Raw genomic sequence first — 11,530 nt, 5'->3', positions numbered from 1 at the left:
ATCAACTGTGAGATTCTTTCCCCAAAGTGTCTGTTTGAGGTTCTCTCTGTGTAAGACTAAGTTTTCTTTTTCTTTTGAAATGGTTTGGAGCTTTTACTCTGAGTAGCAAAGCTACAGCTCTTTTTAAGGATTTCCAAGAAGAAATTGTGTCGTTTTTCTCGTTCTCCATTACTGTTATCAGATTAACAATGACATTTCCTTTCCCAATCTCAGGGTCTGCTGCATTAAGCTCCTTTAAGTTACAAGTATTCTCTGGCCATTGTTAAGCTGGTTTGGTGATGAAGTCACTGTCCAAACCCAGGCTTTGTTCTGCATAAAGGCATCAATGCTTTGGCCTCTTGAGACGCATTCTGCAGTATTTGACTGAGAGCTGAATTGTCACCATTGGGACACTCTGGAAGTTGGCAGTATTGCTGCTATCCTATTGGCCACAAACGTCCGGAATCTTTCTCATTGGCAAGGTACTTAAGCACTGCTATCAGCCCAAAACACTGATTCCTTTAGTGGCAACTGCAACTCCCTTTTTAACATCTGCTCCATATGCACAGCTTCTTTTGCCCTTTCTTTCTGGAAATTGTACCAACGTGGCAGTACTGTTGATAATCCATTTTGTTAATTTGAATCCCCCTGCTTGACATACTATATGGCAGTTAGATCATGGTATAGAGAAATGGCTTGATCAACAGAACTGACAGATTTCAGGCAGTCATCAACATAAAAGTTGTGTATTATGGAACTTACTACGACCGCATCAAATTGGTGATCATTGTCATCGGCACATTGTGTCAGGGCATAGTTAGCACATCTTGGTGATGGTGATGATGTGGCACCAAACAGATGTACTTTACTCCTCTAAAGCTTGGCTAAGATCACCATCAGATCATCACAAGAATCTAAACAAGTCAGCATCTTCAGAGGGAACTTTTACCTGGTGGAACATCGATTCCACATCTGCCATAATTGTCACAGGCTCCTGGTGAAATCTCATGATTTCCAACTCCAATTAGAGTACTGGTCAGGTCTGGTCCTTGAAGAAGTTGCTGAATAAGTATAGACAGCATCAGTGATTTTAATGGCTTCTATTTGCTTTGGCGCAATGCTCGCATCCAGTGTAGGCAAATGTCAGCAACTAAGTGACTGAACGGTGGGCGGGGCTTATGGTGCAATGATGTAAAAATATTCGTCGATGTCCATTTTTTGGGTGAACTAACCCTTTAAGCTATGAAACTTGCAGGATGTTTTAATGGAACAAAGACCTCTTATATATCAAAAGATCAAGGAAAATCTGATTTCTCATGACCCCTTTAATCACTAGTCAATCACAGAAAAAATATAATTGCAGAAGTAAAAACAGTCTCTAATTTCAGGGGCATCATTATTGAGTATCGAGGACTCAGTAGAATCCAAGTTTATCCTTCAGAATTTGGAGATCATGCAGGATGGAATCAAATCGTTCTGGATTGGCATGCACCGCAGTCATACGGGTTAGAAACGTACTTAATCCAGACAAACAAAATACTCAAAATGATCTCAGAAGCACCATCTGACCATCTGTGTATGTGTGTGTGTGTGTCACAGGTGAATGGATGTGGATTGATAATACGGTGGTAGATTACACAAACTGGAAACCCCGGATGCCAAATGAAGCTGGTTATTGTGTGGAGGTCCAGTCGAGCACTGGAATGTGGAGTACTACAAACTGCAATGCTTACAGACCTTATATTTGCAAGACTGCAAAAGGTTTGTTATCCAAGCAAATGCAACTTTATTTGTTTATTTTCTCCATTCAGTTTAATAGAATAGGCTACCTTTCGTTAACATGTATAAAAATGTCTTTATATTTCAGTTATACCACCAACAGAGAAACCATCATTACCACGTATGCATCTACATTTCATTAATTCAAATTAATTATAATTAGCGCTGTCAAAGTTTACACCTTAATTCATAACATGAATTAAATATTTAATGCTGTTTCATTTTGCAGTCGCTGTGGTAGAAGATGCTCCTCATGGCTCTGCGGGCATCGCAGTTGGGGTCGTCTTGGTCATAATTGCAGTGGCAGGGCTTGCCACATTTCTGTTTCTAAAGAGAAGCCCCAGGCCTGTGTTTGGAGAGTGTACGTTTGACAACAGACTCTATATCAACTCTGACCTGACACGGCCTCCTGCCACTATTGACACAAAGGGACTTGTCGCCAACATCGAACAGAATGAGCATGCCTAACACACACACACACACACACACACATACACACAGTACTCCAACTGCCTGAAAGTCATTTTGGAGCTGATAATGTTGCACTGACCCAGATAGCACATCTTCAAGAGCACTTCATCTGGAAAGCATCTATTGTTAAACATCTTTTAAAAAGCAATTTTACATATTTAGAAATATTTTGAACATTACAGTGTTCATCACAAAAATGTAACAAGACATTCTAATCCAACCGAGAAACAATTGAACCCATTAGTTCGCAAAATGATTTGCCAAAATGAAAAAATGAAACACCACTCGTCGGCTGGTCAAAACTGTAAATGCGACGAGAACACAGCCCCAAACATGTATAATGACATTTTACAATTAAATGCAAATGTTTTCATGAAAGTGTATCTATTAAATGTAATCTACAAATCATTAAATATCATTAAATATAAAGTGTGTGTATAATGTGTTCTTTTATTAATTGTGAAAGGCAATTGTTTTATAAGAAAGGTAAATGAAGATCAAACTTGTAAAAAAAAACTATATAATATTGTTATATAACAAAGGGGGCGGGGCCATGTTGGGCTGCTTTAGAGAAGAGGAAGAGTTGTTGTAGTAGAGTGTTGTTGACATGCCGTCATTTTACGCCGGACTGCTTCACAAACGAGGGTCAATTCAACACAAAAGATGAACATGACGGCACATGCTAGTGGATGAGTTGAATCAACTCCACAGCAACTACATCAATTTATCCACTAAGCATTCAGAAACGTCTAAAAGTTGTAACTTCTTCCTGAGTCTCTCCATCAGTGTCGACTCCGGTTTGAACAATGTAAGGCTGAACACTTTCCTCATTTTGGCTGCGTGAGATTCTCCAGCTTTGTTGTTGTTGAGCTGTTAAAGCTCCGCCCTCTTCTGGAAAGGGGGCGGGAGCAGCAGCTCATTTGCATTTAAAGGGACACAAAATAATCTGTGGGGTATTTTGAGCTGAAACTTCACAGACACATTCTGGGGGAACCAGAGACTTATATTACATCTTGTGAGAGTTGCATTATAGGTCCCCTCTCAGCAAATGTAAAAAATAAATACAAATGAATTAATAATGAATAATGAATTAAAAAGATGTATCAAATAGACAAATACATTGTGAGTGACAGTAGTGTAAAACGCAGGTGGCTGGAGAGAACGCGCACGACAAAGGAATAGTAACAAAATTTACTGTAATCATGAATGCAGGAGAAATACACATTACAGAGGACAACTGAGATAAAGAACAAATTAAGACAGCTGATAATTAAAAGTAACTGAAAGATTTTATGTTTAACGTATTGGTCTCAGCATTGAAGGAAGGTAGACAGAGGGTCTTTTGTCTTCTGTTGAAGCTGTATTCTATACTATAACTGTGAGGGACTCGACATGAAGGCAAGATGGAATCCAAATGCTGGAAGTTTAATAAATATCAGCAACCAAATCCAATACAACAGGCAGAGACGTAGTCAATAATGTAGGCAGAATAAACAGTGACAAGTAATCAGTCCAAACAGGCAACCATGGCAAAAACAATTTCCAAAAGGCAAAAATCCAATAAAGCAAGCACAATGGTCAGTAACAAAAAGGCAATGAAACAGGCAATGAGACACGGTTGGTAAGGCAGTGAATAACTGGCAATACTTCGCAAATTATCAGTGGAAATGCACCCCTGCGTTCCAATGTCCATACTATCCATCCTAAATAGTATGTGAGATTAAAAAGTGTTAAAAACTACAAAACATGGCGGATATACACGATCGATGCTGAGAGATTTGAGTGACTGATAATCAGTTTAACCTGATAGAAAATATATATTTAATGTTACCCGTGTTATTTTTCATCTGCAAATACCAATGTGGACTTTTATAAAGATCCGAATGGCCATTAACTTTTAAATGCATCATTATGCATTAATATGAGGGGAGTTCTCCACATGAAAGACCCGCGACTGCAGATCAACGTGCTGTATTTCTCTCTGATACGGTAGGAAATTAACTAAATGAAATGTGGAGGATGTAAGATGACTGACAGGGCAATTTACGGTGACTGGATGCAGCAGAGAGAAAAGACGCGATTGTATGACGTGTTAGTGTGTCCCAAAGCTTGTCTACTCTTTTACTACACACTCAAAAGTAAGTACTTTTTGTTCACAGAAAGCGTACATACTTTTAGGGTTAGTATAAGTAGGCGAATTGGAGCTCAGCACATGTCTATTTATACAGGAGTGAAACAGGAAGTAACCAACGAGCAAAAGTTCAAGTTAGTATTCAGGAGAGGGCTCCCTCCAGTGGCTGGATGAATGAGTACCAGCCTCATCCATTACAATGACATCTGGATTTCTTTATGTACCTTTATGTCCTGCTGTTAAATCATGCAATATATTGATCATTCATAGATAGGGAAATATATTTTCTTTCCATAAGGGTTATCTCTGCAAAATAGCAATAGGCTACTATGTACATAATTGAATTTTACAACACTTTATGTTAGTAGCTCTCTTTATAACATTGGGTTTAAGGTCCCTTGACTCTGGACACTGACTCTGTGCAAACCTTTAACTGAAATTTTCCCCACATGTGTAGTTTACAGAGTTATCTTGAACCTTCAGTTAAAACTAACTAACTTATTTAATATGCATTAACATAGCTGAAACCATAACAGGCAAATGTTGGATGACAATAATTAGGAACCACAGTTTCCACAAATCCCTTCACTCGCTTGGGATGTTCTCTTTTATTCAGGATGGCAAGGGCAGTGACTGTAATATTGAGCATATTTTGCATTAGTAAACACGTATTTATACCGATTTCATCAGGCTGTGAAAATTCTTCAAAAAGAACACAAAGACAGGCCTTCTCAGCTGGCATAATTGCATGTCTTGCGTCATCAGAACAGGGTGTTCAACGCACCACCGTTTCTGTTTAAAAAAACGTTTTGTCAGGGCTGAATGTGGCCCAGATTACTGCTATAAATCTTATGAACAGTCAGCATAATACTGCTCCCTAAAATGTATTCTGACTTCAAATAGAATCAAAATTAATGTATTTTAATTAATCCCAAAAAGCAGTATGTGTGCTGTCTTTCTGTTCAGAAATCATAGTACTAAAAAAAGGAATGAAATGGCAGTTGTCGTGATCAGACACTGGTGACACCTGAACCTAATAATTGAGTATTACATGTTCCCATGACAACTGATGGTCAGGAAACAATTGGTAAATGGCAGTTCCTGACACTATAAAAAGTCAATTTTACCATCATTAGTGTGTGCTGGGGTGCAAGTATGTTTTTATGATTTTGTAGTGGTATTGCTGAGGTGGTAAGTTGCTGATTCTAGGCTGGACATGGAGGGTACCGCTATCCGACTCTTAAGGTATGATGTTCAATGTTTGTTTTTTTACTTGTTCTTTAAAGCAAGAAGTGTCTAACAAGTCTTTTTTTATTTCAGTTTTTCTCTGGCACTTCTCAGTCTCTGTGTCCATGGTGATATTGGAAGTGGTAAGGTTTACTCAGGCAAATTCTATAATTCCTGTTTGTTAACATGTCTGGTTTGTTAACATGTGTCTTTTTTTTTTTTTTTCTTAGTTGCTGGCTTTGTCAAGATTGGAGGTTATCCTGTATACAATGAGGCTGGTCTCCCCATGCAGGATGTGAAACCACAGAGTTCCTCTAGCTGGTATGGCCGTGAGCATGTATCGGATCCTGTTAGTCTTCAAAGATCTAAGAATATCACTTACAGTGCTGCACAAGTTAAGGGTGTGTATAGCAGTGTAAGCTATAATCCTCAAAATGGCTCTTCTGGTTTTGGACCAATTACTAATTCGTATAAGCCTGGTTCTGACTCTGATGCTAGAAGTCACATTCAAGGATCTCTAATGTCTTCAGCTGGTAATGGCAGTCTTGTACCCATTGCAGTTACCACAGAATCAGAAAGTATGAGCATTGAGTCTCTACCCAAGCCAGCGCAGATCAACTTTCAAACTTTAGGGCAGTCTAGTAGTGAATCTGTGGCATCTAGTAGCCAGCAACTAGTGGAGACCAGCTCCCAGTCCAGTGGCCAATTGGTGAACGTCCGCTACCAGTCTTCAGTGCAGCCCATTGTCAAGCCTCATAAAAGTAGACTTCAAGCTGGTTCCAGGTTATATTCTGGTACCAGGCCAGTGCAGACTTCAAGTTCCACTTTTTTTAAGCCTTTGCAGCAAAGTGAGTCTTCACAACCCAGCTATCAGTTAGGACAAGGCCGCTTTGGTTCTGGACTTGTGCCATTGCTCAGTGGGCAGCAAGTAGAGCAGTCAAGCAATGATTCCACAGTTCAGCCTAATGATGTGCAACTAGCGCAGGCAAGATACCAACCTGTGGCCCTGCTCAGCCTCCAACAATCATCTCAAGCCAGCAGCCAGAACTTGGAACAGGTGGTCTCCCAATCTGTGGACCAGTCCAGTGATCTGCCATCAGCGCAAGCCAGCCACCAGTCTGTGGACCAGTCCAGCATCCAACACCAAGCCCAATCCAGCTCACAGTCTTTGTCACAGCCAGGTGTCCAACAACCAGGACAGGCCCTCTACCCATCTGTGTCCCAGCCCAGTGGTTTGCAGACCCCACAAGGCAGCTACCCATCTGTTGTCCAGCCCAGTGACCTGCAGTCAGCACAAGCCAGCCACCAGTCTGTGGACCAGTCCAGCATCCAACACCAAGCCCAATCCAGCTCACAGGCTGCGGACCAGTCCAGTGCTCTGCCATCAGCACAAGCCAGCTACCAATCTGTGGTCCAACCTAGTGGCCTGCAGTCAGCACAAGCCTCTTCCCAGTCTGTGGACCAGTCCAGCAGCCAACACCAAGCCCAATCCAGCTCAGAGTCTGTGGACCAGTCCAGTGTTCTGCACTTAGCACAAGCCTCTTACCAGTCTGTGTCCAGGCCCAGTGGCCCACAACCAGGACCGGCCCTTTACCCATCTGTGTCCAGGCCCAGTCGCCTGCAGTCAGCACAAGCCTCTTACCAGTCTGTGTCCAGACCCAGTGGCAAACGAGGACAAGCCAGGTACCCATCTGTGGTCCAGCCTAGTGGCCTACAACCAGGACAGGCCCTTTTACAATCCGTTGTCCAGCCCAGTGGCTTGCCGTCAGCAGAAGCCTCTTACCAGTCTGTGTCCAGGCCCAGTGGCCCACAACTAGGACAGGCCCTTTACCCATCTGTGTCCAGGCCCAGTGGCAAACCAGGACAGGCACTTTTCCAGTCTGTTCAGCCCAGTGACCTGCAGTCAACACAAGCCTCTTACCAGTCTGTGGACCAGTCCAGCAGCCAAGCCCAATCCAGCTCACAGTCTGTGGACCAGTCCAGTGCTCTGCAATCAGCACAAGCCTCTTACCAGTCTGTGTCCAGACCCAGTGGCCCACAACTAGGACAGGCCCTCTTCCAGTCTGTTGTCCAGCCCAGTGGCTTGCAGTCAGCACAAGCCAGCTACCTATCTGTGGTCCAGCCTAGTGGCCCACAACCAGGACAGGCCCTTTACCCATCTGTATCCAGACCCAGTGGCAAACAAGGACAGGCCAGCTACCCATCTGTGGTCCAGCCTAGTGGCCTGCAGTCAGTACAGGCCCTTTACCCATCTGTGTCCAGGCCCAGTGGCCCACAACTAGGACAGGCCCTTTACCCATCTGTATCCAGACCCAGTGGCAAACAAGGACAGGCCAGCTACCCATCTGTGGTCCAGCCTAGTGGCCTGCAGTCAGTACAGGCCCTTTACCCATCTGTGTCCAGGCCCAGTGGCCCACAACTAGGACAGGCCCTTTACCCATCTGTATCCAGACCCAGTGGCAAACAAGGACAGGCCAGCTACCCATCTGTGGTCCAGCCTAGTGGCCTGCAGTCAGTACAGGCTCTTTACCCATCTGTATCCAGACCCAGTGGCAAACAAGGACAGGCCAGCTACCCATCTGTGGTCCAGCCTAGTGGCCTGCAGTCAGCACAAGCCTCTTACCAGTCTGTGTCCAGACCCAGTGGCCCACAACTAGGACAGGCCCTTTACCCATCTGTGTCCAGACCCAGTGGCCCACAACTAGGACAGGCCCTTTACCCATCGGTGTTCAGGCCCAGTGGCAAACAAGGACAGGCCGTCTACCCATCTGTGGTCCAGCCTAGTGGCCTACAACCAGGACAGGCCCTCTTCCAGTCTGTGTCCAGGCCCAGTGGCCCACAACCAGGACAGGCCCTTTACCCATCTGTTGTCCAGCCCAGTGGCTTGCAGTCAGTACAAGCCAGCCACCAGTCTGCGGACCAGTCCAGTGCTCTGCCATCAGCACAAGCCAGCTACCTATCTGTGGTCCAGCCTAGTGGCCTGCAGTCAGTTCAGGCCCTTTACCCATCTGTGTCCAGACCCAGTGGCAAAAAAGGACAGGCCAGCTACCTATCTGTGGTCCAGCCTAGTGGCCCACAACTAGGACCGGCCCTTTACCCATCTCTGTCCAGACCCAGTGGCCCACAACTAGGACAGGCCCTTTACCCATCGGTGTCCAGGCCCAGTGGCAAACAAGGACAGGCCAGCTACCCATCTGTGGTCCAGCCTAGTGGCCTACAACCAGGACAGGCCCTCTTCCAGTCTGTTGTCCAGCCCAGTGGCTTGCCGTCAGCAGAAGCTTCTTACCAGTCTGTGTCCAGGCCCAGTGGCCCACAACTAGGACAGGCCCTTTACCCATCTGTGTCCAGGCCCAGTGGCCCACAACTAGGACAGGCCCTTTACCCATCTGTGTCCAGGCCCAGTGGCCCACAACTAGGACAGGCCCTTTACCCATCTGTGTCCAGGCCCAGTGGCAAACAAGGACAGGCCAGCTACCCATCTGTGGTCCAGCCTAGTGGCCCACAACCAGGACAGGCATTTTTCCAGTCTGTTCAGCCCAGTGACCTGCAGTCAACACAAGCCAGCCACCAGTCTGTGGACCAGTCCAGCAGCCAACACCAAGCCCAATCCAGCTCACAGTCTGTGGACCAGTCCAGTGCTCTGCAATCAGCACAAGCCTCTTTGCAGTCTGTTGTCCAGCCCAGTGGCTTGCAGTCAGCACAAGCCAGCTACCCATCTGTGGTCCAGCCTAGTGGCCCACAACCAGGACAGGCCCTTTACCCATCTGTGTCCAGACCCAGTGGCAAACAAGGACAGGCCAGCTACCTATCTGTGGTCCAGCCTAGTGGCCCACAACTAGGACCGGCCCTTTACCCATCTCTGTCCAGACCCAGTGGCCCACAACTAGGACAGGCCCTTTACCCATCGGTGTCCAGGCCCAGTGGCAAACAAGGACAGGCCAGCTACCCATCTGTGGTCCAGCCTAGTGGCCTACAACCAGGACAGGCCCTCTTCCAGTCTGTTGTCCAGCCCAGTGGCTTGCCGTCAGCAGAAGCTTCTTACCAGTCTGTGTCCAGGCCCAGTGGCCCACAACTAGGACAGGCCCTTTACCCATCTGTGTCCAGACCCAGTGGCCCACAACTAGGACAGGCCCTTTACCCATCGGTGTCCAGGCCCAGTGGCCTACAACCAGGACAGGCCCTTTACCCATCTGTTGTCCAGCCCAGTGGCTTGCAGTCAGCACAAGCCAGCCACCAGTCTGTGGACCAGTCCAGCATTCAACACCAAGCCCAATCCAGCTCCCAGTCTGCGGACCAGTCCAGTGCTCTGCCATCAGCACAAGCCAGTTACCTATCTGTGGTCCAGCCTAGTGGCCTGCAGTCAGCACAAGCCTCTTACCAGTCTGTGTCCAGACCCAGTGGCCCACAACTAGGACAGGCCCTTTCCCCATCTCTGTCCAGACCCAGTGGCCCACAACCGGGACAGGCCCTTTTCCAGACTGTTGTCCAGCCCAGTGGTCTGCCCTCAGCACAAGCTCATTACTGGTCTGTTCACCAACCAGGACAGGCCAGCTACCAGTCTTTGTCCCAATCCAGTAGCCAGCAGCCAGCACAAATCCACTACCAATCTGTGTCCCTGCAGCCTGGATTCCAGGTCTTTTCTGTGTCAGAGCAGTCAAGTTATGGGTCTCATTCCAGTCTTGGTTCCCAATCTTTAGAGCAACCTAATAATGTACCTCTCTCTTCAAGCTATGAGTCTGTGCAGTCTTTCAAGCCTGGCTTTCAAGATCCAGCACCTCCTCTCTCTCAGACTACTCTCAACAAGCGTTCATCTCAAGGCATACTGAGGTTGTTGCAACAAGTGAAGTCTTAGTTGCTTGCTTTGCTGCTGTTTCTTAATTTGGTGTTTTTGAGAAATAAATATCTTGTAAAATAGGTTTGTGTTTTGGTGTTTACTGGGAAGTATTTTTGCTGCATTAACATGACTTTTTTTTTTTTTTTTTTTGGTTGATCTCAAAAAATGGATGATTCTAAATGCAGATGTAAATGGTCTAAAATGTTTTGTATAGGCATTTGACTTGCTTTAGTGTTGTAAATGGCCACTGGCATTTACAAATATTAGTAAAAGCAACAGCGTGAGTCTTATTGGAGGGAAATAACTTTTTAAACTAATACACTGAGTAGGCTACACATTGATATAATGGTTCACTTGTCTGTTCCACATTCTTCCCTTACAGAACAATTTTATATGGGAATATAATGCAATATTACATTATACATTACCAAATATGGGGAAATTAGTGCTTTTTTTTTTAATATATGCATTGGCCATGAGTGGCTACAAAAATATTTAAATGAAGACCAATCGCATTACATAGCTTTATCCTTTTATTGTGTAAATGTATTGCACATGTTCCCATATAAATGTGAAACTTGTACATGCATATATACACTCATGGAATGAGTTACAATCAGTGGTTACAATGGACTTCTAGTTCCCAGCATGCTTTGCTTCTGATTGTTCAAGAGTAAATGTTAAAATGAAGTGCTATTTCATGTGTTTTGCTCAATATTGATATGGGGGGAGATCTGTTAAAAGTTACATCATTTTGGAATTGGTTTTCTGGTATGTGTGAGTTTTTAGGGTAATTGTGCTGAAGAGTAGAGCCTGTGGTTAGGTTGACGATGGGCTGAACAACATAAGACTATAATAACTTTATTTAAAAAGTAACGGCTGTGAACGCTATAGCACAGTGATAGTCTCTTTAGTAGAAACTTTAGTACATGCAGGTGTGCTTTTGTTAACTAACTTGAAAATATGAAAGATTTAAAATGTAAATAATTATAAAATATAAGAAATGTGTTACATAATATATTTTACCAGTTACAGTCCATACAATTGTCTCAATCAGCATCCAACAAGAGACAGACCTTTGTCTTAACTTGAACTCTGCGTACAAGTCC

The 11,530-nt window shown here is 44.7% G+C and overlaps 2 protein-coding genes across 2 annotated transcripts; both read left to right on the top strand.

Annotated features, from left to right (window-relative positions):
- The first annotated feature begins 1,371 nt into the window (after positions 1 to 1,371).
- Positions 1,372 to 2,626, top strand: LOC137031099 (macrophage mannose receptor 1-like). The gene is made up of 4 exons (XM_067401737.1): positions 1,372 to 1,484; positions 1,579 to 1,740; positions 1,847 to 1,879; positions 1,988 to 2,626. Exons 1-4 carry the CDS (start codon positions 1,433 to 1,435, stop codon positions 2,224 to 2,226), a joined length of 486 nt encoding a protein of 161 aa, XP_067257838.1. The 5' UTR covers positions 1,372 to 1,432; the 3' UTR covers positions 2,227 to 2,626.
- A 2,881-nt stretch (positions 2,627 to 5,507) lies between these two features.
- On the top strand, positions 5,508 to 10,439 carry LOC137030800 (fap1 adhesin-like). Its single transcript, XM_067401233.1, has 4 exons — positions 5,508 to 5,605; positions 5,681 to 5,730; positions 5,818 to 8,935; positions 8,984 to 10,439. Exons 1-4 carry the CDS (start codon positions 5,577 to 5,579, stop codon positions 10,437 to 10,439), a joined length of 4,653 nt encoding a protein of 1,550 aa, XP_067257334.1. The 5' UTR covers positions 5,508 to 5,576.
- The last annotated feature ends 1,091 nt before the right edge of the window (positions 10,440 to 11,530 follow it).

The sequence above is a fragment of the Chanodichthys erythropterus genome, chromosome 11 (genome assembly GCF_024489055.1).
Source record: "Chanodichthys erythropterus isolate Z2021 chromosome 11, ASM2448905v1, whole genome shotgun sequence".
NCBI lineage: Eukaryota > Metazoa > Chordata > Actinopteri > Cypriniformes > Xenocyprididae > Chanodichthys > Chanodichthys erythropterus.
This window is presented reverse-complemented; position numbering and strand designations above follow the sequence as displayed.

Coding starts and splice junctions, on each gene's coding strand:
- LOC137031099 (XM_067401737.1), top strand. CDS start 1,433: ATGCAGGATGGAATCAAATCGTTCTGGATTGGCATGCACCGCAGTCAT. Junction 1,485..1,578: donor CATGCACCGCAGTCATACGG/GTTAGAAACGTA, acceptor TGTGTGTCACAG/GTGAATGGATGTGGATTGAT. Junction 1,741..1,846: donor TATTTGCAAGACTGCAAAAG/GTTTGTTATCCA, acceptor TTTATATTTCAG/TTATACCACCAACAGAGAAA.
- LOC137030800 (XM_067401233.1), top strand. CDS start 5,577: ATGGAGGGTACCGCTATCCGACTCTTAAG. Junction 5,606..5,680: donor ACCGCTATCCGACTCTTAAG/GTATGATGTTCA, acceptor TTTTTATTTCAG/TTTTTCTCTGGCACTTCTCA. Junction 5,731..5,817: donor CCATGGTGATATTGGAAGTG/GTAAGGTTTACT, acceptor TTTTTTTCTTAG/TTGCTGGCTTTGTCAAGATT.